This window comes from Ornithodoros turicata, unplaced genomic scaffold (assembly GCF_037126465.1).
Source record: "Ornithodoros turicata isolate Travis unplaced genomic scaffold, ASM3712646v1 ctg00001049.1, whole genome shotgun sequence".
NCBI lineage: Eukaryota > Metazoa > Arthropoda > Arachnida > Ixodida > Argasidae > Ornithodoros > Ornithodoros turicata.
In genome coordinates, this window is record NW_026999448.1 from 233354 (window position 1) to 259170 (window position 25817).

At 45.4% G+C, this 25817-nt stretch overlaps 1 protein-coding gene across 2 annotated transcripts in view; it reads left to right on the top strand.

Moving 5' to 3' along the window:
- Positions 1-25503, top strand: part of LOC135376171 (neprilysin-1-like) — a 148938-nt gene extending 123435 nt beyond the window's left edge. Inside the window, exons 15-23 of one of the 2 annotated variants that reach the window (XM_064608766.1) lie at positions 455-513; positions 2143-2194; positions 3112-3179; positions 4002-4132; positions 7991-8056; positions 8142-8246; positions 22134-22216; positions 25195-25271; positions 25379-25503. In XM_064608766.1, the coding sequence (XP_064464836.1) occupies positions 455-513; positions 2143-2194; positions 3112-3179; positions 4002-4132; positions 7991-8056; positions 8142-8246; positions 22134-22216; positions 25195-25228 (598 nt within the window). In that variant the 3' untranslated portion in view covers positions 25229-25271; positions 25379-25503. The remainder of the gene's footprint in view (positions 1-454; positions 514-2142; positions 2195-3111; positions 3180-4001; positions 4133-7990; positions 8057-8141; positions 8247-22133; positions 22217-25194; positions 25272-25378) is intronic. The other variant, XM_064608765.1, reaches the window with a different exon arrangement.
- The last annotated feature ends 314 nt before the right edge of the window (positions 25504-25817 follow it).

Genomic DNA, 25817 nt, shown 5'->3' on the forward strand with positions numbered 1-25817 from the left:
TGGAATTTGAATGATATTGCCCCATATTCAGTGGAATACCTTATCCGCATACATCGTTGTTCTAGATAACCGAGAACTCTTTCGCAAAACTGTATCATTGCACTATTCAGTTTAGCTGATTAATCATTATAACCTTTTGCCCAATGTTCTTTAAATGGTCCTTGTAACGTATGTGCGTATCATTTTGTTGTTGCATATTTTTCATATGCGTCAGTTATATACTTCTAATGAACTAGTTGAGTTTGTATAATGTTTGTATACCTCCTTGTCCTCCCCTTGTAATGTGCATCTTGGGTCCACGGTATGTAAATAAAAAATAATTACATGCCTAAAAAGTTTGCATGTGCTCGTCCGCCTGCCTCAACCATGACCGTGCACACGTTTCGAGAACAAAGAGATGTGTTTCGTCCGCATCTGTAAGTATGAGTAACAATGATGTGTTTACCTCTTCCAGATGGCACACCGGAGCAGCTGTGGTGAATGCCTTCTACTACCCTGTCAGTAACGACGTCAGTAAGTGTCATTATAATACGCAATGAATTATGAGCAGAACACAGACCAACACATCCTCACAAGTCTTCTTGACTGCTTGAAGGAAAGAGAAAGCCGTCACTCGGCGTTTACTGCACTGTAAATAGGCCACAGAATAAGAACAATGCGTACAGACTTCACTTTAACCTGTAGAATTTTGCTATAGGTAAAAAAAAGGATCGTTGTCGGTAGAAAGCTGCCCGGGAGCACTTTTGCTCTCGGTGAAATCTGACTCACTTTTGCTAGTGATCATGAGCGACGGCACAGTGGTCGATCTGTGATTTTGGCCTACCTCAGGGTTCTTTAGTGTGCGTCCAATGTGTCAGCCATGACACACCGTACCGTACACACTGTAAGCAACTTGTACCTTGCCACCATGTTGCTGGTATCGTCGGCCAGGTTTGAACCCGCAACCTTGATGTGACCGGGTTTTTTTTTTTCTGTGTGACGTGACCATTTGACGGTATTGAAAAGGAAACCTTTTTTTTGCGTATTATATTGTACGCGTCACTCGCGGTTTTTGCACGCGCGTTCCGCAAAACTGTACACCAGTTCGCTGTAATCGCTGTCTCGCTAACGTTAAAACTGTGCTACAGATGTAGACTCGTGTGTTACACTTGTTTTGTGCGATTACTTCGCCAAAGAAATACCCCACCACCACAGGCAATACCCCAAAAAGTAAAGAAACAGAGGAAGCTGGAGGTGAGACGTCTACCTGAAGTGTAATGCACAAGGAGATGCAAGATTCCAACGCGGGCTTCACTTCTGCGGACTACTTTGCACGCGGGCTTCACTTCCACACAGTTCAAAAGTTTCAGTAAGAAGTAGACAAATGGCGGCTGGAAAAAACGACATTGTTGACTCTACCAACAGTGGTTCCCTTCTCTTTTATTATTATTATTTGTCTAGAAACCACGAGGAACGCCTCCGACCGAAGTGACCTACAATAGTTCGCAACACATTCAGTTGTGGAAGTTTCCATGCAGCGGATTATTAGAAACCTACTTGAAACTGAACTCCTCAGCATCCGGAAGATTACGCTAAATCGCCGGTTAAATGATTCAACGAGAGGTCCATGAGTAACATCCAAATGACGCTCCACAGCCTGCAATGCCCTGTCACGCATATGTTGGCGCGCCGCTAAAATATCATGCACACTGCAAGAACTGACTGATATCGTGTCCTAGAGGAACGCTCCTCGAGACCCACGGGAACTTGGAATCCATCACGCTTACTTATGGGGTACAGGGCTAATATCGATAATTTTATAACTTGTTAGGTCCGGCTTTAAAGCCGTCCTATACCTGTGACTACGCTTCTATTTTTTGTCGTGCATCATTTGTGGCAACCATCGACGTTCTTGGCCAATTCCATCTGGACTTCACACTCGACCACCCAGCTGCAGTCGTGACTCCATCGATTATTCTCAGGCCATCAACGGGAAGCTACAAAACACCACCACCACAACTACCACATATTTTGACACAATCGTGCCGAGACATTGCATCTGGCCTACCTATAGACCTTTCTGACTAACACCCTAACCTTCTATTTTGTACATTATTCTTTTAATGTGATCATACAGGACATTGTATGTGTTTTTCTTTGTAGCATTCCCTGCCGGTATTCTTCAAGCCCCCTTCTACGAGTATGGAGTGCCAGTGTGAGTAACCGACAATGTTTGCCGTTTTTCCCAGTGGCTATGATGTCTCTCGAAGTGACCTTTATATTTTGATGCTGGCGGCATATCGATCTAGAAGCGAGGAAATTAAACTTTTATGTGACACTTGCTTTCTCTTAGTAAGTCACACTAACGAATAATTCACCCGAGAAATTAGAGTGGCATATTGAATGCTACAGCGAGCAGCCTAGAATTACACTTCGCAAGGTAGAAAGTCCGCTAAGGAAATGTTAAATGGAAGTGCATTTGACGGCAGTTACGTGTTGAATGTGTCTGCAAGTTTTGCGACGTATAAGGTTGCGTGGGCATGTCCCACTGTACTGGGTGTTATTTTTGGATAACATACGTAATTGAAACCTCCTATGTAACCAAAAAGGCAAACGCGTCAAAAGCACTGCCACCAGCGGCATGACCGAGCTGGTAAAAGCGTCTACTTGTTAGTGGTAGCCAAGGTCGTGTTGGAGACTGGTGGGGATCGAATCCTGCCGCCGGCCCTGCTGTCTCAGATTTTTGCTGGGTTTTCCCTTGTAGATACAAGACGAATGTCGGCATAGTTCCGGTTGAAGTCTGCACGGGACACATACTGATCCCCCTACCCCCTCTCCTTCCTGCTGTCATATCTCCATCTTTCCATGTCTCTACGCCCCTCATAGTCGCAGTTGCTTCGCGACCATGAATACCATACCATGAATACCTACCATGAATACCATGAATAAACATAAAAAACACTTGCTTGCAGAAGTTAGTGTGCAACTTGCCTACGTGTTTCATCACAAGGTATATCTCTGAGAATGCAGACACGAGGGCAAAGTTATTTCTGTTCACGTGCTCGTTTACCCTTTCGTTTTCAAGCAACGCTTGAAGGTTACGTCAGTAATGAACATGTTTCAATGTTTCAGGTCATTCATCATGGGAGGAATAGGAGCTGTCATTGGCCACGAAGTTACTCACGCTTTCGACGACACAGGTTAATAGTTATGCAAGAATTATCACTACTTCACAGTGACCGTATGTATATCCAAGTGTGGCTAAAAGTGACTCATAAACGTGGTCTGAACTGTGAATAACCGCCGTCGAGCATCGCCAATGCTTGGAATAAAATTTCACATTGGCACATTTCTTCATTGGCTTCAACCAGTTGCGCCACATCGACTGCTACTCTGCAGACTACTGGATCATTATCTGTTAATTGTCTACCTAGCGATTGAGGTTATAAGAATGGATAAGTCTGTGCGATACATGTCATTTTCTGAACACATGCTATGTTCCGTCGCTCAGTGCTTGTGACTTATGGTCGTAGGTGTAGCTGGGCAATTGAGTTTGATTTCTGATTGATCACACTCCTCCTTTATTATTATTATTATTATTATTATTATTATTATTATTATTATTATTATTATTATTATTATTATTATTATTATTATTATCATCATCATCTTTTTTATTATTCTTTATTGATGTGAAACAATCATGCCGGCAATGGGTAGCGCCATAGACGCGAGTGCAGTGAGAAACAAAAAATATTCATCCTTGTGACGGCAGTTAACGACACAGAGACTACTCGTCACACTGTCACCCAGAAGACATCATTTTACTTACAGAGAAGTGAGAGAATTTATCCTTCCCATTAGCGCATCTGCCAATCAATAAAAATCTGACCATCTGCCCTCAAAAATAAACTAACGGCGCATACTTCCGCATACTTCCCACCCGTTCTCGTCTGTGTGTAACCAGTGGGGCACTTTTCACGGAAAGTAGTGTTTACCAGCGTCAATGCTTCATTGCGCAGGCAGCCAATTTGATGCAGAAGGGAAATTGCACAACTGGTGGAGCAAGGAAACGAGAGCTGCATTTAAGGAACGTGCGCAATGCTTCATTGCTCAGTATGGAAATATCACGGACGATGACACGTCATTACAGGTGAGTAAGAATATTTGGACGCCTCGTTTACAGCCAGCTCCCTCAATCAACTGACTCACTTGTAGTACTGAAACGCTTTATTGGTGCATAAAGTAGAAAATGTACGGGTACGCCATAAAGCAACACGGAAACAACAAGTATACAGGGTGTCCACGCTAAGTGTGAACAGATTTAAAAAAATATATATAACACTTTTTCCAAGATGAAATGAATTGCAATATAGCATATGCTAAAGGGCACTCCCTAGCGGGGCATTAGCAAACCTAAACTAATTATAAGCTAAACTATAACTATAAACTAATAAATTAGCAACCTAAGCTTAATTAACTTTCATTAATTAACTTTTTAATTATAAAAGCTACAATGTTGTCCCAATGTGAACATCTGTTCCTTTCGGTCACCTGATGTCGTAGCCGTTTTCAGAACAAAAATCCGTTCGATAGATCGCCCGCAAAAAATTCGTGAAGGAACGCCATTTTTTTCTTTATGTTGTTCATTGCGCTTCTTAAAAGACGCGTCTTTCTTTCACCCTTGAGAGTGCGAAAGAGCACACTATCGCCTCTCGCGTCCTGGAAAAAGATTAAAAGCAAACAGAAAATGCAACCCAAGATAAGGCCAGTTCCGATAGAGTCACCCGATACATTTGTTTTTGTTTTGTTTCCGCAAGTTAAAGCTCATCTTCGACGCATGAGGCGGCACTGTGCTCCTTCCCCCTCTCCCGTTGGGGATGAAGGAAATATGCGTCTTCTAAGAAGCGCAATGAACAAAATAAAGAAAAAAATGGCGTTCCTTCACGATTTTTTTTAGGGCGATCTATCGAACGGATTTTTGTTCTGAAAACGGCTACGATATCAGGTGACCGAAAGGAACAAATGTTCTCATTGGGACAACTTTGTAGCTTTTATAATTAAAAAAGTTAATTAATGAAAGTTAATTAAGACATTGCCTTTGGACTTTGCTAATGCCCTGCTAGGGAGTGCCCTTCAGCATATGCTATATTGCAATTGATTTCATCTTGGAAAAAGTGTTATATATATTTTTAAAAAATCTGTTCACACTTAGCGTGGACACCCTGTATACAGAATCACGGGTTATCGACACTTTTGGAACGCCGCAACCAGATGGGCACATTGTAAATTCCGCTGTGATATGAAATACCCTGATTAAGTGCACCATGCTGGAAACACCAGGTTTCGTTCTTCGCGGTTTTGCAGGTTATGGTGACCTGTTCAAACAACTATGGGAATTCAAACAACTCGGAAAACAGGTGCTGACGCCAGGAATCGAACATGGGTGTTCTGACCTCCGACCAGATATGTTAACCGCTACATCACGCCAGCAGACCTTTTCCTTGAGTTAGAGTGCAATCAAGTACAGGGGGGACGGACAACCACAATTAGAGACGACACAAGCCGCGTTTACACGAATACGACACAAGCGTGTCGAATTGAGTCGAAACCGGAGAGAAGACGATACGCCACCGTTTACTTGGATGCGCACCGAGTCCAGACCGAAGATGGCGCCACGCCGTCTCGTATCGGGAAGTTGGAGGCTCACTTCCGCAAATACTGTTGTTTCCTGTGTTCTGCTACGTTCGTACCGACATCAAAACGTCCAAAACATCTAGCATCTACGCTCCATTTTCAAGCGTACATCACAATGAACTCAGCTCTACGGCTGCAAGCCCTGCTGCTTCTGTCAGTGTAGTCTGACCTACATATCCGAAACGGAGCACGGCTGAGAACTCCATTCCGACCATTTTGTCATTCCCATCGCCATTTTGTTATTTTGACTAGGAGTAGCAGACGACGCAACTAGCCTGCACCGAACTCCCCTTCCCATAATCCTCTCTTCTTCCGTCGATGCGCATCGTCTGGAAACATGCACAATCCGAGTGCGCATCCACCGTCTCGATCCACCTCTGTTTAGCGGATTGAATACGATATGCTCCCCTAGCGAATTGACCCGTTTACATGGGTGTATGTGATTCGACAACTGGATACCATACGCTGGTGTCGTATTCATGTAAACGCAGCTAGAGACATGTAAGACTCAAACGCTCAGACATTAACGAATTATCTTAACGAATTAAGAAGTTCTCTTTTCCCTGAGTTGTTCGAATTCGTTAATTTCTAGGCGTCTGACTCTTGCGAGTCTGCGTCGTCCCTAATTGTGGTCAGCCTCGGCCAATTCTCGCTGTGTACGTCGTTTACAAACCACCCTGCCTTGTGTCTAAATGAGAGAGTTAGAGGGAATAGGAATAGTGTGGTTGGTTGTCCGTCCTCCCTGTACTTGAAGCACTCTAGCTGAAGGAAAAGGGCGTGCTGGTGTGTATAGCGGTTGCCCCCCCCCCATACCTGACCGGAGACCAGAACACCCAGATTCGATTGCTGGAACTAGCACCCCTTTTCCCTGAGTTGTTGGAATTTCATTAGTTTCTTGCCGTTTGAAACTTACGTGTCTGTGTTGTCCCTAATTGTGGTCAGCCTCGGCCAATTCTCGTTCTTTATATCCTACCTAATCTGGCCCTTTAGTTTCCACTTCATTATCCACTGACACCGTTGATTTCACCTGTGATCTAACCAGGCTGCATAACGTCGCGGATGTTTAAGCCAGGAGGTTACAATTTTTGAAGATAATCGAATATTTACATTTCTTAATTGATAATGTTAGACTAATCACATTTTATAATGTTGCTTTACGGTTACTATTACGATTATTTTTGTTTAATTAGCTGTAAGTCAGCAGCTTCTTTAAACAAACGCTACACACATCAGGCTGATGGTAGGAAAATTCAATAAAGTAATTTTGTTTTCTGATCCGTAGTAACTCTACACTACTGCGCTTTTCTGTTATATATGTTCTGTGTGTAATCCAATTTTATACGTCTTGTGCATTAAATGGATGTTTTTATTTATGTATTTATCTCGGGAACATAATGACATACAGGTATATAAAGACCAGCCTCCGAGGACAAAAAATGAAACAGAGAGCTTAAAGGTTTACGCAAACATGAAGAAGCGAATACAAACAGTACCAAAATTATTCTGACCGGATGCAGTCTAGTAGGTGCAGTCCACAATAACTCGTTTGAGCGGACATAGTTCAAACTAGCGATTCTCAATTGGAATTTTGCGAACCCATTCCTGAGATTCCGCGGAACTGTCGAGTTCCCGCAAGTGCAATTTGAGTGCGCACCAGTGCTCGCCGTGAGTCATCTAGGTCGGAGGCTTGGTATCCACCGTGTCTGACAGCTTATTCTTGGCGTCGTAATCGGCACCGGCATCGCTGAACAGCCATGGCTGACGCTCATTGCAAAGACACATAGCAGATGTCCCATCAAGCATTCCGTAGCAGTGGGTTTGTCGAACTCGTGCTGCCTGCCACCATCGCGGGTTCATTTGGACAGCATAAGAGGCTGCTGGTCGAAGGAAGAATAGCTTCAAACACAGACACAACTCGTGATACCAGAAGCAAGCTAGCATGATATTACTGAATAAGTTTGTCTTCTCTGAACAAACTGCTTTCGCGAATTAACAGATTGTGCACGCCAGTTCAGTTCAGCAGTGCACCGTACTTTGTAAAGTCAGCTTTGAGTTCACAATGAGGACAGATAATTCCACACCGTGGTAGAACATTTGCTGCTGTGTTAGCATCACACATGACAGGTGCATGGAACACCTACAGAATATATGCCAAACTACATCTTATGTGATGCAAGTAAAGCATCTGGCGGCATAGTCTGTACTCAGTATTTGAAATAATCGTAGCTGTCTACGAAGAACACCACTTATTCTACGTTAGAAAATTTGCTCGCTCGTCCTTGCGTTTTTTAATTAACCTAACGTAACGTTTCAGCTTAACGGCGTTAACACACAAGGAGAAAATATCGCAGACAATGGTGGCCTCATCGGAGCCTTTCTTGTAAGAGCCATTTTATAACGGTTCCGACGTCGTGGAAAGTTCTTATTTGATGAAGAGGCGGATTGTCAGAGAACTTCTTTTGCAGACGCACAAAACCCTTCTTCGCGGAGGACATGGATACGAAGATTTAGCCCTGCCTGGCCTCGAAAACATGACGGGGGATCAGCTGTTCTTCATTTCGTATGCTGTGGTAAGGATTTATTAGAGCAGCATTAGAGCATTTATTAGAGCATTTATATGGACTTAATCACCACAAAAATCGGAGCCTTTGCAAGAATTATGCGATCTGTAGAAGCACCCTCGACGCTCGAAGTCTGCGCAAAAACGAGCGTTAAAGGGACAGTCGCATTCTCCGAGGTCAATTTCGAAACTAATGCGAATTCTAATTCCTTGCCGACCACTGAAGTGGGCCCGAAAATACCATTTCGATCCGCGGCGTACTTTTCGCGCAATCCGATGAAAAAGAAACCGGAATCCTTGCACCCTCGCTCTCTAAAAGTGGGAGGAAACGTCACCCGGATAAGGCCAATCAGCGCGCGCCCTGGGCAAATGCGAGCCGCGCGCCTGTTTGGCGATCGCGAAGCGAAGGGAGCAAACATGGAGTCGGAAAACGAGAGTGATGTTTCTCTGTCTGGGGGAGATTCTGACGAACATGTTAGCGGTAGCAGCGACGAGTTAATGCTGGATGATGACCCATTCTCTACGGACCCAATACCTCTGGAACCCGCCGACCATCCACGAGATGTGGCTGCGGCTAACCGCGGGATGACATTTTTAGGTGACGTATCTCTTTGCATGGTTTCCGTCGGATGTGCGAAACAGTTTAGAATGTTGAAATCGGCAGGTGTCTGTGTGGAGTCCGCGACCCACAGGAGCCCGACGAGAGCCTGCGTTGCCATTCTGTTGCCAGGGTGGTAGAAATGTGCAACAGTGCCGCCGTGCAGTGCATAACACAACACCCATTACTCAGAGACATCTGCCTCCGTAGAGAGCTTCTAGTGGAGTATGCTCCTCAATTCTGCCGCTATGATCAACATTTTAGGCGACTCAATCCCCAGGACCACAGGTAAGCCTGCTGCAGTGCTCTCCCGTTTGCTATATGATTGCGACCGTAATGAATTTTTCGGTTTAAATGACCCCCCATCAAGATTCGGAAGGGTAAACTCGGGTGCTAGTCGGGTGTTGTTGGTTATGCAAATTGTAGCACCTAAAGTGGACAAGGGCTGTATACAAAAGGGCGACTATTCTCAGCAGCTTTTTGGCCTACACAAGTTTGTCCCCCATAAATCATAAGCGTGGACGACAGCCGTGGAACAATCCAGAGAATCCTGATCCAACAATTCCATTAGGAAAAGTCCCGGCGTCGGGAACTTGGCGCCCCCATCGCCCGGCAGCAGCCGCAGTAGCCCCCTCCTGCACCCACGGTTGGGTCGCCGCAGGAGGGAGACCCCCACGTATAGCTGTGCGTGGCTTTCCCGTGTCTGGGGAAAGGGGGATCCTGGCGGTTGAGTGGACCCGGAGGTGGTTTAGGACCCTTCGGGGCCCCTCCGGAAAAGCAACACACCGCTTTGGCCCCTGCTTCCCATAGTCGGGTGGTCCTGGAAGACCCGGCCAGGATTATTCAGCTAGTCGCCATCTTCGTTTTCATTACTTTCTCTTCCTTTGTCTCCTTCCCTTCTCTCCTTTTCCTCTTTTCACCTTCTTTGGCGGCAAGGGTCAACCTTGGGCAGTCTTTCCCTCTCCAGAAGCTGCACTAGGGTATAGTGCAGGGGAAGTGTTAACGTGCAGAGCACATTCCCGTTGTTGGGGTCGGTGGTGGCCGACACGCCACCTGCACTGAAGCACCCACTTTCTTTTATGGACTCAACACAACCCAAAAAACATGATCGGGGCCCCAAGAGGCACCGCACCGAGGCACATCAACAGCACTCACTTCAATTTTTCTCCTCTGAACCGTGGTATGCAAAGTTCCTTGTTCTGCATGCAGAGGATGGAACAAAGCCACTGTCTAAGATATCTCCTTTCCTAATAGCAAAGGAACTAGAAAAGATCATTGGGAAAACATACAATGTTAAAAAGTTGCCAACAGGAGATTTACAAATCGAAGTCAGCAATAGACAGCAAAGCTTGGCACTCCTTTCTCTCAGCAGAATTGGAGACGTGGGAGTCAGTGTTACGAAACACCGGACTCTGAATGTTTTGAAAGGGGTAATATCTGAGGAACAACTCCTTGACTGTTCTGACATTGAGATCCAAGAAGGGCTTAAAGATGAGGGTGTAACAGCAGCCAGGCGAATTGTCATGCGTCGTGATGGTAGGGAAATCCCAACCAAGCATGTAGTCATTTCTTTTCAGCTACACAGACTTCCTTCCGCCGTAAAGGCAGGATATATCAACTGCCACGTCCAACCGTTTGTTCCAAACCCACGACGCTGCTTCAAATGCCAGCGTTTTGGGCACGGATCACAGGCTTGCCGTGGGAAGACCACTTGCCCAAAGTGCGCCGGTACCGAGCAAGACCATGTTGTTGAAGCCTGTCAAAAGGAGCTCCACTGTGCAAACTGCAAGGGCAACCACCCCGCCTACTCTCGATCCTGCCCTCGATGGAAGGAAGAAAAGGACATACTTAGAATAAAAGTAACACAAGACATTTCGTACAAAGACGCGAAGACACAGTATGAATTTGCAAACAAGGGCGGTTATGCCGCAGTGGCGCGCAGGGGAGTGGTGCCACTGACAAAATCCGTAGAGACTCAGACTTCTGAGCCTCTACCCCACACTCCCCAAACAAAAGAGAAGCCAGTGGAGAGTTCTTCTCCAGTGGCTCCGGCTGCTTCTGTAGCCAGTCACCAACAGGCCGCGACGGCCTCGAAGGAGGTTGTCGGTGCCCCCTCAGTTTGGGACGGTGTCCCAAGGGACTCATCTCAAACTACGAATCTGAGTATGGAGGTTGACGACGATGACTGCTCGTCGCAGAAGTCAACGTCGAGCCTCCCCAACAGTTCTTCTGAAATGAAAGAACAAAGACAACGTAGAACTGGCAGAGGAAGGGGATGTAACTCGAATGAAAAGGCAAAGCAACCACCCCCAAGAGTACAGCCCCCCTGAACATACACACAGACAATGCAGATACACTCTCTTCTTCTGTTGCTCAGCATCTTAAATATGGGACAAGTTATCCTTCAGTGGAACTGCCGGGGCCTTTTCCCAAACATTGACGACGTGCACGATCTTTTAGAGAAATACAGGGCAGTGTGTATTTGTTTACAGGAAACATACCTACATGAACACAACCTAAATCCTTTTCGCAGACACACCATTGTCAGGAAGGATCGTGCAGACAGTACACGTGCATCTGGAGGTGTGGCTGTGGTTTTACCACATTCAATACCCACAAAACATGTTACACTTGTTACGGACCTCGAGGCAGTAGCAGTTCAAGTATGCCTCGACAGGGTCCTCACAATATGTTCGCTCTACCTGTCACCATCAGTTGTACTAGAACAGAGAGCTTTGGAGAACTTAATCGATCAACTTCCTCAGCCATTTATGATCCTTGGTGACCTGAATGCACACAACCCCTTGTGGGGTAGTGCACGAGTGGATAGGCGCGGAAAAATGTTGGAGAGGGTGCTCTTTTCAAGGCCTATTTGTCTACTGAACACAGGCTTACCCACATATGTACATTCTTCGACTCAAAGTTTTTCTTGCTTAGATATTTCACTGTGCAGTCCCTCTCTCTTTCATTCTCTTGACTGGACAGTTGAACAAAACCCGCATGGAAGTGATCACTTCCCCGTGGTTATAAAATTCCGTGGTCACACAAACTCGCTGATGACACGACCACCACGATGGAAACATTCCGAGGCAGACTGGAACTTGTTCCAAACTGAGGCCAGTCTTGCGCCTTCCTCCTTTGAACGCATGTCTGTTGAAGAGGCAAATAACACTATTACCAGCATAATCGTACACGCTGCTGAGCAGTCCATTCCTCAGACATCTGGCCGTCTTCCCAGGCGTCCCAAACCCTGGTGGACAGATGAATGCGCAAAGGCACGCAAAGCACAGAACAGAGCGTGGGGTATCTTTAGGAGGTACCCCACTGGGACAAACCTCCTTCTTTTCAAAAGAGCTCGTGCTAGGGCACGTTGGACACGGCGACAAGCCAAAAAACAGTCTTGGAGCACTTTTGTATCATCTTTAAACACAAACACCCCATCTAAAGTAGTATGGGACAGGCTTAAGAAAATTAAAGGTGACTATACTAGTTTTTCTATCCCTTTGCTTCAAATGAATGGGGCAGTCTGTCAGAGTGCGGACGAGCAAGCTAATGTCCTTGGCGAGCATTTTTGCAACCTGTCGAGCTCGTCCCACTACAGTAGTGACTTCTTAAAGCTTAAAGAACGTGCTGAGAAGGTGCACATCCCTTGTAGATCAGGCGACAGGTGTGCTTATAACAAGCCATTTACAATGACAGAACTGTTGAGGGCCTTGTCTGCTCGAAAAAACACAGCACCAGGACCAGACAGAATCACCTATTCAATGCTAGTGCACTTGCCACGCGACTCTCTATCCAGTCTTCTTGACTTCTTTAATCTAGTCTGGCGAGAAGGTCAGCTTCCTTCCCAGTGGAAAATGGCAACCATCATCCCTCTCCTAAAGCCAGGAAAAGATGAATCGGATCCATCGAGTTACAGGCCAATCGCACTGACCAGTTGCCTGGGTAAAACATTTGAGCGGATGGTAAATGGTCGTCTTATGTACTTCCTCGAAGAAAATCAGTACTTAGACAGGTATCAGTGTGGCTTTAGGGCTGCACGATCAACATCAGATCACCTGTTGAGGCTGGAAACCACAATAAGAGAAGCCTTTATCAGGAGACAACACTGTGTGTCATTGTTTTTCGATCTAGAAAAGGCTTACGACACAGCGTGGCGGTATGGCATACTTAGAGACTTGCATGTTCTAGGAATTCGTGGTCGTCTGTTTCGCTGTATCGCCAATTTTCTTGAAGGACGGACATTCAGGGTTCAGTTAGGCACTACAATCTCTCAAGCATTCACACAAGAGAATGGTGTTCCCCAAGGAGCTGTTCTCAGTGTCACCCTATTCATAATCAAAGTGAACTCTCTTGTCCGTGTCCTACCTCCATCCATTTCATATTCACTTTATGTAGATGACTTGCAGATATCTTGCTCTTCTTCCAGTCTTTCTGTCTGTGAGCGTCAGCTACAACTTGCCGTTAACAAGCTGTGCAAATGGGCATGCGAAAATGGATTTAGATTTTCACCCAGCAAGACTGTTTGTGTACCTTTTTCACGACGCAGGGGCCTCTTTGCTGAGCCAGAACTTAAAATGAATGGTCAGGATATCACTGTTCAGGACGAGCATAAATTTCTTGGCGTTAACTTTGATAAAAAGCTAACCTTCTCTTCCCACGTGAAGAACTTGAAAGCAAAATGCTTAAAGTCTCTGAACATACTTAAAATTGTATCCCACAGATCATGGGGTGCAGACCGTCAAACCCTTCACCGTATATATAGCAGCACTGTTCGTGCCAAGTTAGATTACGGGTGTTTCGTTTACGGATCGGCACGCCCATCCGTCTTGAAGGCTCTAGACGCTGTGCACCACCTCGGGTTAAGGCTAGTGCTTGGGGCTTTCAGAACCACTCCAGTCCAGTCTCTTTACGTACAGTCAAACGAGTGGTCTCTGGAAACACGCCGTTTTTATCTTGGAGCTTCATATAGCGTGAGAATTAGGGGGCACTCTCAACATCCTGCTTTGGCCTGCATAAAAGGAACTCGCTTTAAGCAGCTTTTTGAGAACAAGCCCCATGCGGTAGCCCCGTTCAGCATGCGACTCCAACATGATGTTGAGAACTATGCTTTCACCTGTTTTACCTTACCTTCAGTAGACTGTAGCAAGATGGTTCCCCCTTGGCAACAACCCGTTGCGTGTGATGTAACTCTTCTAAAGTACAACAAACAGGAAACCCCTGCAGCAGAAATCATGCATGAATTTGAAGACCTGAAAGAAAGCTTTGGTGATCATGTTGAGATTTACACGGATGCATCGAAATCCAGCGTTGGGGTGTCATGCGCCATGATATCTGGCACATGCACAAAGTCACACAATTTAAGTACTGTTTTATCGATCTTTAGTGGTGAGATGTACGCTATTATTGTAGCACTCAATCACATTCTTCAGGAACACGTTGTGACGTCAGTGATATACTCAGACTCCCTCAGCTCTCTGCGTGCAATCAGTAGTCTTGCAACACACAAGAACCTACTGGTCAGGCGGGCACGGTACCTAATGAGTCTCATACAAGGAAAAGGGTACAGCTTGAGGCTATGCTGGGTGCCAAGCCACGTCGGCATTCGCGGAAATGAGAAAGCTGATCGTGCAGCTGCAGCTGCCCAAGGAAATGATATCACACCTTTTGAAATTCCGTCTAGTGACCTGATGCTGCAACTCAAGAAAGACATCAACAAGAAATGGCAGGGTTTCTGGGCAACACAAACACACAACAAACTTCATACAGTCAAACCTCATGTTGGCCCATGTGTTCAACTTTTTCCAAAGCGACATCATGAGGTCCTATGGAGTCGACTGAGGCTAGGGCACACCTTTCTCACTCATGCACATCTTTTACGGGGAGAGGAAGCACCCGTGTGCACAAGTTGCGGAGCTGACCTTTCCGTTTTACACCTGCTCATCACGTGCCCTTTGTTTGAGGAACATCGTAAGTAGTGTTTCCCTTTCTTTTATGACCACTATTTGCCTCTTCACCCATCACTTTTGCTGGGTGATGAGGCTCTCGTTCCCTTTGAAAATGTTTTAAATTTTTTTAGAGAGGTGAATGTAATCAACCAGTTGTGAAGTTTTAGTTCACCAGTTTTACCTTCCAATTTACACAGAAGTGTAGTTACAACTGTCCTTTTAATTAAATCACTATGCTCTTAACATAACCCATTCATGTATCATCATCGTATTTGGCGCACTATGATCTCAGTTGTCGCTGCGCCATTAAACTTACAATCAAATCAAATCAAATCCATTAGGAAAAGTGAAGCAACACAGCCGCCTCAGCTAGTCTCGACATGCTCGCAATTATGCCAGTTAGCCATAGCCTGATTGGCAACACAAAACCCTGATTGATTTCAGATATCCAGTGGGAATTTTAAACTCTGAAGGAAAGTCTTACAAGTCTGAAAACAGAAGCATTTGAGGTGGCAATGAAGGGGGGAAGCATGTTACTGAAGACTGTAAGAGTAACGTGTTTTTTGGGAGAAATTGGATTTTGCCGAAATTGGAGGGAAGCTGGTTTGGGAGGGAGTTAGCAGTTGGAATCGGGCTCATCCTGAAAGAGGCGGACATTTTTTTGTTGTACTATGTTGCACATCTGCCAACCTTCCACATTCAAAATGCGGGAGACCCTGGAACTAAGGAAGGAATGTACAGGCTTTGAACTCCAAGGTTGGGATAGTGTCTGTTCTTCTGTCATTGCCATTGTCTTCCCAACACTGCGGGAGATTTGGCAGGTGTGCAAATGCCCACAAGATATGATGCTAAACAAAAAGAAATGTCATGTGGAGTTGTCTTTTCCAGCTGCCTGAGGTTCACGGCATACTCTTCATTCACAAGATGGCCTGGATGCGTTCTCCAAGCAATCAGGAGGGAGTTCCCGTCTACGTCTTATCAAGGCTATCAGCATTAGGACCATCGAAACAAGGGTGTCTTGACAAGAGAGACAAGCTGGTGCATACTGATGGCTGGAACTGGAGACATGGAGTGGCAAGATGAAAATTTTGCTGACATAGGCACACTTCGTGCAAGTGAGCCCTTGGTCATCCCCCTTGCCTCCCATCAGAGGTTTTCGAGAATACTATAGGTGTGTGGTGTTCTCGAAAACCTCTGATGGGAGGCAAGGGGGATGACCAAGGCTCACTTGCACGAAATGTGCCTATGTCAGCAAAATTTTCGTCTTGCAGCGATTTTCGTCTTTTCGTCATTGCAGTGTGGGGGATGTTTTGTCTTGTCACTCTGTATCTCTGTGACTCTCTCTATCTCTGTATCTCTATATCTGTCTTGTCTCTGTACCGATGGATGGACTAAACTGACTTGACGAAGATGAGTACACATACTCGGTAAAGCGACAACAAAAGGAACGCGTATTATGGTTACGATTGTAAACAGACAACCGCTGGGAACTAATGGGAATGGTGGTGATGGTGGCGGTGGTGCTAACGAAAGAGCTCGCCTCTGTCGACCTCACACGGGTGTGCGACATTACGACTAACGCTTTGGGGGAATGTGCGTCCTGGGCCGACTTGTAAGGGAACTGTGCCGACCTATGTCTGCATGATGAACTGGTACTGGGAACGGGACAGAGAGAAGGGACGACAGGACAGGTGCTAGGCTACTAACAAAAGAATTTATTGGCAACATAAGAGTGTCTTCAGATATCACAAAATATCACACTCACACGGCTAATACGTCATCCACGCACTCATCATCCTTCGCCTTGTCCCACATCTTTAGGAATTTTACTTCGTTATCAAACAAAGTGATAGAAGCATGAGTTACGAACTGTTGCTCGTTTTTTCTTGTTTCGAATGCCTCTATCATTTCCACGGTACGCTGATTACAGGAACGACTTTTTATCTTTGTCTTCGAGAATCTTGGGGAGCAGCCACATGTGCTACAGTGCACAGATAATTGATGGGGCGCGAAGTGCTGGGTACCCATATGAACTCATATTCAATGTGAGTGGGGCGTTGCTAACGGCCATTATCGGGAGGGGGGAGCTCCGACGAAGAACACATTTGTAGGGGTACCGGTTGTTATACCTTATATGCCCAGATTGTCCCATACTTTAAAGAAACTTGCAAACAGGCATTCTATTCCTGTGGCAGTCTCTGCTCCAGAAAAATAAGGAAAATTGAGCGATATGACCTGTCGTAGACAGAACATCGGTCAGTGTGACATAAAACATATCAAGAAGATTGTTACATGTAAGGCAAATGTCGTCTATGAAGTACCGTTGACCTGTGGTAAATCATCGTACATTGGCCAGATGGGGCTTTGTTTAAACCTTAGTCTAAGGAGCATGCTGCTACCCTGAGGGGTACCCCGTCTGGTCACTTGTCTGTGCATTGTAGCACGTGTGGCTGCTCTCCAAGATTCTTGGAGATGAAGATAACAGGTCGTTCTTGTGATCCGCATACCAGTGAAATAATAGAGGCATTCGAAATAAGAAAAAACGAGCGACAGTGCGTAAGTCATCACTTGTATCACTTTGTTTGATAATGAAGTAAAATTTCTAAAAATGTGGGACAAGGCGAAGGGCGGTGAGTGCGTGGATGACGAATTAGCCGCTTGAGTGTGATATTTCGTCATATTTAAAGACAGTATTATGTTGCTAATAAATTATTTTGTTGGAAGTCTAGCACCTGTCCTGTCGTCTCTCCCCCCTGTCTCTTTCCCAGTGCTACTTCATCATGCAAGATCAACACCAACATGCCCGGCTTTTTACTTTCATGACATATGTCTGACAGCGCCAAAGGAAAAACCGCAGACAGCACAGCCGGTACCGGGATTCGAGACACGCGAAACACAGCACGCGACTAGCCCCGTGTTTTCTCCTGTTTTGACCTTCTGCTGTCGCTTGCTAGCGGATTTACATCGACCAGCCCAACTGCTGCTTCGATTTACATAAATGTTTCATGATTCGCGTGGCGTTTTAACCCAGTTCCCGAACGCTTGGGTTCTAAGGTGATTGGGCTACTACAAGCTAAAAGCAAGACTAAAGAAAAATGATGAGCACTGAACCCTTTGGCAACAGAACTACTTTAGTTGGCTTGCAGACCCGCACTTTCGCGCACTGGATTTCATTCTTTATAGATTTGGGATTCATACGTTAATACCCATTAATCAACATTAAACATTAATGTTTATTAACGTTTAATGTATACATTAATTAATGTATTAGTACATAATTCACGCAGCTAACAAAATTAATCCAACATATTTTAGTCACCATGCTCTCTTTATTCCCTTTTGACCACATGTTAGCGAAGGCATCCCATAAGTGCCGTGTTTGCGTACTGGTCGTCATCAGCAATGTCTTCGTTATTTAAAGTGACAGTCGCGCCCGTTTCGGGCGATTTCGAAACTTTAGTGTCATTTTATTCCTTATTGAGTGCTGAACACGCCATCGAAAACCCCACACGAAATAGTGGCGTTGTTCGGCTGTTATTCGATGGAATACACGACAAGAGCAGACGCCAGATGTTGTGTGCATTCCGCTAATCTCTCTCTCAAAAAGTGTGGAAACGTATTTATCTAAGAACCAGTCAGGGCGCGGCCTCCAGAATCTGGACCGGGACGCTTTTGATCCGCCGTCGTCTGCAAACTCTGCAAGGCATTTGGATGTCAACATGTCCGACGCGAGCGAATGTTACCTGTCGTCGCTATCCAGAGATTTCGTCGAGGACAGCAGTGATGCAGTAATACAGGACAGTGATCCTTATTCTACGTATCCGTTGCAACGACACTGTATACTAGAGATACGAAGACGAAACTGCTGGTCGCTACGATCACGCTGTTCGTCAGTTACGAGCAGCTTCTCGATTCAGTGCTTGACAGACGCCCACTTAGAAAACGACAGCCCAACAGCTGCCTCTGCGGATTTTGCAGTCAGAGGAGCCGGACGTGTATTGTGTTGCCGTGCAGTGGGCCCAGTAGCGACGCTGTGCACTAGCACATTGTTCTAGTGTGAGCATCCTCTTTTTTCCGCGACCTATGCTACCGGCTGCAACTTCCTGTTCGAACGGACAACAGGTACAGTAACGTGGTTTTTCAATTTCTTTGAAGGGCACTGGTTACCACTTTCAAACGATATCTCGATAGCTAGAAATCACGCAGCCATCGCTTATGTATTCGTACAGTTATACTAGTACCGCGTTAAAGTGGTGTCGAAAAGTGAAACAAACTACAAATTCCGTATCAAATCTTGCGTCTATCTCTTCCTTATGTGCTGTATTTCACATGAAATGCATGTTTCTCCACAACTAGCTGCCCACTTTTTGTCTCCTGAACTCAGAAAAGCATCTCATCTGAACAAGTGCCGCGCTGCTCAACTCGTGAAACATCTTGTTGGGCATGTTGGACTACGATATTAAAAACGGTAAGAGTGCCAACACTACAGGAGAAACACTAAGAAGGGACACAAACATTTTGGTGGCATACTTTGTATATATGCTGCATCATGTTTATATCCTGCGTACAGTTTAGCTTGGTTGTTTTTCATGGCACAAGGTATATTTTACTGCTTTTACCCTTTTTAATTGACACAGCAGATTTAAGGATTGTTTTATCTCAGAGGTGTCTAAGGTTCACCAGCTGGATCTGGGGCTACCTGGACGTGCTGTTGCTCGTCCCATCGCCATATGAGGGTACTAGCATATTTAAAAGGACAACGTATTCCATTGAAATGTTGTGACTCACTATAGATATTTTTTTTACAGTGCAGTATATTGTTAACACTATGAGTTTTGCTACTTGCTTGTATTCGGAGCAAACTTGCGAAGTGGTGTAGTTTGTACTGAGCTAGCATACTCCAAGAGGAAGAGACAGGGAGACACACATGCACAATAAGGCAATCTGTTTACTAGCAACTATGTAAAAAATTACTAGAAGAAGTGCTCACAGTTTTTCCAGAAGAGTGTGCTGATCTTGCGCATGTGATCTTAATTGTTCTTCAAGTAAAAGAAATGCCTTTGTTGTATTCTGTCACACAGTTGCTGTAGTGAAGTATAGAGTCTTCTTGTGCATGTTTGTGTCCTTGTGTCTTGCTGCTTGAAGATGATTGCCTGTATTCGTAGGACATGGTAATTATGTGAGGGTACATGTGTTCGCACACTTATTTCATTTTATGCAGGTTTCTTTCCTATAAATTTCTGCTCCTTGCATCCTTTTGCTCCACAGCAATCCCGTGTTGTAAACTAACAAGCTGCAAGTAAATCTTTGTGATCAGTCCAGTTGTAACTCATGTCATGCAGCATAACATTGAGATCTGTCTCATTCCTGCTCTCCATGTCTCGTTTCAGCTCTGTAATGTGGTGTAGACGTACATTGAACTGCACAATAAAAGGATAAGCAAAGCATGACTGAAATTTTCCTTTATCTTGAGAACTTTACAGTGCAACAATAGAGCATGTCTGTTTGTACTGAACGTATTGGAGAATGGACAGGGACAAGGACAACAAACACAGAGAGTGTTCAACTAGCAACAGATTTATTTGGACTAGGGGTGTTTGCCCAAAGAAACCAGATGCTCGTTGAATGCTGTGTGTGTTTGTTGTACTTGTCCCTATGGGTTTTCGATCATGTTCAACTTCACAGTGATGCATTCAGGTGCAGGGCCCTGTGTTCCCATTTGCTTGTGGGATGGGTTAATGTATCAAGGGCTAGCAGCCTAGCGAGTAGGTCCAAGGTGCATGGGCATGAGATGTGCACAGGGGGGGGGGGGTCTACCTGACGCATCCCTGAAATGCAACAGCAGTACATGTGAGGGGCAAATGAAACAGCAACTAGCCCACACAAAACATGTCCGCGATAAAAACTATTTTATGAAACAATTTCTCCCTGATGCCACTTTGGACATCTTTGTCCATAGATGTAAACTATAAAACTTCAGCGAATTGGTTAGGAAATGTGAAGGAAAGTGCCTCTGGAGGACAGCTACCAATATTTTGACTGTTGTTCTTCTGCGCACTGTCCTCATCATTGTCACATTATTTAAAGGACATGGAAGGACTCGGGAACAAATACGATGGGAGAATTAGAATTACAAGCCCTGTGCAGGATATGAAAACATCTCCACAAAAGACACATAAGACAGCATCAAAGTTTCGCCTCTCAGTGTGCTTAAGTCTTAATTACATCTACCAAATGAAACAGTTACGAGCATGAGACTTATACTGTCCAAAGTTGTACCACATTATTTCAATCGTGTCATTAACAGCAAGGAATAAGAAAGGCTGCTTTGTGCCCATAAAGTGCAGCTCCGCTGCTGTTCCGAAAGTATGAAGACGTTGTGATATTCAGAACCGTGGTCCCAACTTCATTCATAAACGCACATTGCTTTCCAAATTTCCATACTCCTTCGTGAGAAATTTGAGAAAAACTACCGGGCGGCGGTTCCACTTGTGACGTCATACTTGGAACTGCGCGGATTGGATAGCCACACCTAGCCAGCTCTGCCTGGCAACCAGTTTGTGTTTACACTCCGTCATGGCCGCTGTATCGTGCTGAAACAGCTGTCACGAGCTATCGGGGACCACCGCACCGTTTTATCATGTTTCTTATAAGGAATACTTCGTCTTCGAGCACGTTCTCGTTCTCAATAGCTTTGGTGGTGCTTTCTGCACGCGCAGCAAGTCCGCGCATAGTGCGCTGCCAAAGCTATTGAGAATGCTAAGTGTACGTCACACGTTAGGTGTTAGGTCTTGTTGGTAGCATGAAGCACAGTGCGGGCACAGAATGTCCGCTCACGACGACCGTCGTTGCACAACGAGGCCATCCAGTAAGGCTTGTTAAAGAAGACCGGCAAAACTATCTTTGAGGCTATTAACGACAGCAATTATCACGGAACACACCGAAAACATTCACCGTCGCCCATAGATCTCCGCCATCGCATCGACGATTTGGCGTTAGCCAAGCCACGAGCGCGGCTAAGCCAGGACGAAGCCGGGATTGGTCAGGGTTTGCCGACCACAGGACCGCCGTGCCAGGAAAATTTAAAAAATTGTTTTCTTAAAAACTACAAACAAATGGGTGAAAAATTTTCACATGTATGCTCCCTGTGCGGAAACGAACGCACAGCCCAAGCATGGCTCCATTCTGTCGCAGTCGAAAATCGGCGGAGCTGAGCTTTAAATACTGTGATTTCGTCAGGGTATACAGTTTCATGATGTCAAACATGCGTAGCGCCTTTGCAACATTCATGCCCTAAAAGAGAATGGCTGAGCACAGGAAGGTGCTTCCCGGTGACCTATTTTCTACCCAGGGCTGGCTTGACCATGTGCTCTGGAATGCGCAACTGCAGGCAGTTGTTCCTTTCAGCCATGTGCCTCTTGTTGTTATTATGACGTGAGTATTGCTGTTGACGCAAGATGGGCCCTTCGACAAGGGTTCTGTAGTCTTGTTCGACTTAAGAAGGAAGCAAAATCTAGTTCGTCAGCTCTCAAAATATTACTGCACGGCAGATAGGATGGCTGGATGCAGAGAGGAAACGCTCAATCGTTGCGCCAGATAATGTATTTCACTATTGCCAATTGCATCTTATTCTTGTGTGAGAAAACTCCAAATTTTACTATTGCACGTCGTTATCTCCAATGGCACATGTCTCAACTCAGCCATGAGCTACAAGCATTCTTCTGGATTTAATCTAAAATGTAGATGAATATCTGTATGGGCATACCGTGGAAAGTATGTCCTACGTCACATGCACACGAGATCTCGCGAGGCTGTGACTGTAACTGTTTTTTGTACTCCTCACTAGACAAGGTGTATTCAGATATGAGATCTGCTGGCGCAGGACTTGAATTTGCTTTTTAGAATCTGAGCTCCATGTTATTTCGGAAAGGGGGAATCTCAGATCCTGAGGGTCAGTCGGGCTGCACCACGGAGATTAATTGGCCTTTGTCATGCTATACATGTCACATCGCTGTGGTGTGTAGCACAACATCAGCAGTACGCAGACTGGTAGAAATCCACCAAACCAGCATACAAAAGTATGAAGAGAATTGCCTCCAGACGAGAGCCGCCGATATTTCTCCTAGGCACCGACCGGATCACTGACATGGCATTTAAAGGGTTACCTAACCCTTTAAATACCATGCCAATGAAATGGATGGTGCCCAGAAGAAGAACAGTCTCTGTTCGAAATATCAGCGGCTCCCGTCCTGAGGCAATTCCCTTCAAACATCAGCAGTAATATCGCGAAATAATTATGCTTCTACAACATATGCTTCACCATACCACGTTGACTCAGCTGTTATATCAGGATCTCGAGGCGCTGGTGTGGAACAGCTGATATCGCCAAAGGATGCCAGATGCACACTTTCAGCTGTGCTCGTCTCTGCACACCGCAAGAACGACTGAGACTATATGTTAGAGGGAGGGTGCTAGAAAGAAGGAGGTTTGCCCTACTTGGCATCAGGAAGTGGGTCTGAGTACCTGCAAGGCAAGGTTGCAAACAGTTGTGGGTTTCTGAAAAGTGTAACTGTGTCGTATTGTTGCATCAATTCATGATAAAATGACACTATAATACTATTTGGATGAGTCACATGCTACATCGGAGATGTTGCTTTATGCAGTCTGCTGTTATTTGGGCAGCTTATCGCTGCCTAAATAATACAGCAATAACAAGAAATATTACTTCATGCTAATAAGGCACTATTTATGCTCCGTGCCATATATGGAACCCCATTCAATTTGAATCAATTTTTATTGTGGCAAAAAGTTACCTCTAATCTGATCAACTGATTTTATTCGATAAATAAGATCAAATGCCCCAGCTGAAATTAATCAACTCATTCTGCACCGATTTGAACCAGTAGGTGTGTTGCAAGTGTGCGCATACAACATTTTACATTTCACGCAAAACTTAACTGCAAAAGGCATAACGTCATGCAGTACTACTGAGTGTGCAGGTTGGAAAAGCCTTTGTCGCATGGTGTGTGACTGAGCCCCTGCTCATTTTATTGTTTTATGACGGGCCGTACATCCTACTGGCACACACGAATTCCGTGAAAGCGTCGTCGTAGCAGTATGTCTTCAAATCATTATAGTGCAGTGAGGCTGCGAAACAAATGTCACTTAGCTCGGACAATGGCATGCTGAGTAGTTGCCCTTGTTCAGTGGATATCGGCACGGCGTCAACTCAAACGCTTTCTTTTTTACTGGAATCCATACGCGCACTCGCTTAATGTCAGTGGACCTGTAGACGTCGTCCGAAAAATGCGAAGAACAGACACGTAGTTTTTCTCGTACCTCGGGGCTTGCACAGGAAGCTGCATCTTCCCACTTTCCCTTCGTCTCGCGGTCCCTCGGGTCGTGAAACACCTCTGGGTTAGCTGTGGGCGTCTTCATATAACCAGGACCGTAACAACGTGCACCGCCTGGCATGATCACTTCTGAGCTTCCAAAAGTGTAAAGAAGCGTCAGCGAATTTCCCATTATTCACAAGTGTCTAAAGCAGAGCAGACGAACTTGGAGACAATAACAACACGGTCGACTGCTCGCAGCCCTCTGGTTCGCTTAGATAAATACGTCACGTTGATGTCGGTCCAGCTGGAGCCTCAGCGGCTGCGGAGGCGGCTCTGATCTTTGAAATTCGGTTATTTAATATCTAACCAGTTCCCAGTTATGAAAATTGGTCAAGTAGACCAACGAGCGATACCGAACATTATGGAATCAATTTGATAGACCCGTTTCCGGATGCGACTGTCACTTTAAGAGCACGTAAAGATGTATTTCGAACGCCAACGTCGAACATGGAGCTCATTTTCTTTCGTCACTCTCCTCTCCCAACGGCGACGATCCTAGGCGGGGAGGGGCTTGCAGGAACGGCTCTTTAGCTCTTATCCCGCGAAACGTGCTATGTGGGTCGCCTGCTGCTATGATGATGAGTGGATTCAACTCAGATTTGCGAATCTGCGATGTGACGCGTGAACACGCCCCTGACAATTCAACGGTCTCCCACTCTGCGCAGGCGGAGGAGGAGCGATAGCGAACTTGTGGAGCTATGAAATAGCGGGGAACACGCCCCCCCTAGAGAGCTTTCAATAGTGTTTATTCGCTTGAGGTCGTCCGCAGGAGAGCACCACCGTCGCTGGCAGATTTGCCGTCATAATGTAGGACCCTCAGGTTTTGAATGTCCAGTTTCAATCACATGACATTCACCGTTCATTTGGTGTTTCAAAGTTATTGTACTGTGTTTATATTAGTGCAGCAGCCCACATCAGGGTTAACTTGAACGCCATTCCGTCATCCCTTGTCCGCGCCCTTGTGTCACGTGCTAGCACTGTTGTCTCTTTCTAATACCGTGACGCAATCTTTTCCAGTCATGGTGTGAAGACATACGCAACGAGGAGCTGAGACAAATGATTGAATACGACACCCACGCGCCTCCAAAGTACAGGTAACATTTACCACACATTTACTACATCGTGACTTTGATTTCGTTTTGCTCGATAAATTGTCACAAAAGGAGACGTGCATTATGTTCTATTTATGTTTGTCTTCCAGGGTTACTGTGCCCCTGAGCAACATGGACGAATTTTCTGCAGCGTTTGGCTGCTCAGGAGGCGCATCAAGGGATCAGCGCGCGAAATGTGCAGTTTGGTGACATACATAAATGATTCATATCCGCATCCGTATTTTTAATGTTACTTTCATCAAAAATAGTTGAATAGTTTAACTGTATGTTTCAGAAGTACTCGAGAACACGCCAGCTCTAGTGATAAAGCGCTCATAAATGAATACGTTAAAATTAAACCACTTGCTGCGATAGTTCGACCGCAGGGAGCCCTTTTGGTTGAAAACGGATGCTGAGTGATAAATACCCAGAAAAATGAACAACATGCACAATTTAACAGTGATTTTAGTCAACAATTTAGAAAGCGGGGTCTACAAAGAGTTGTCGGGATTGGGTAACTTCCAATGATCCTGGGTACACGGAGCGCCC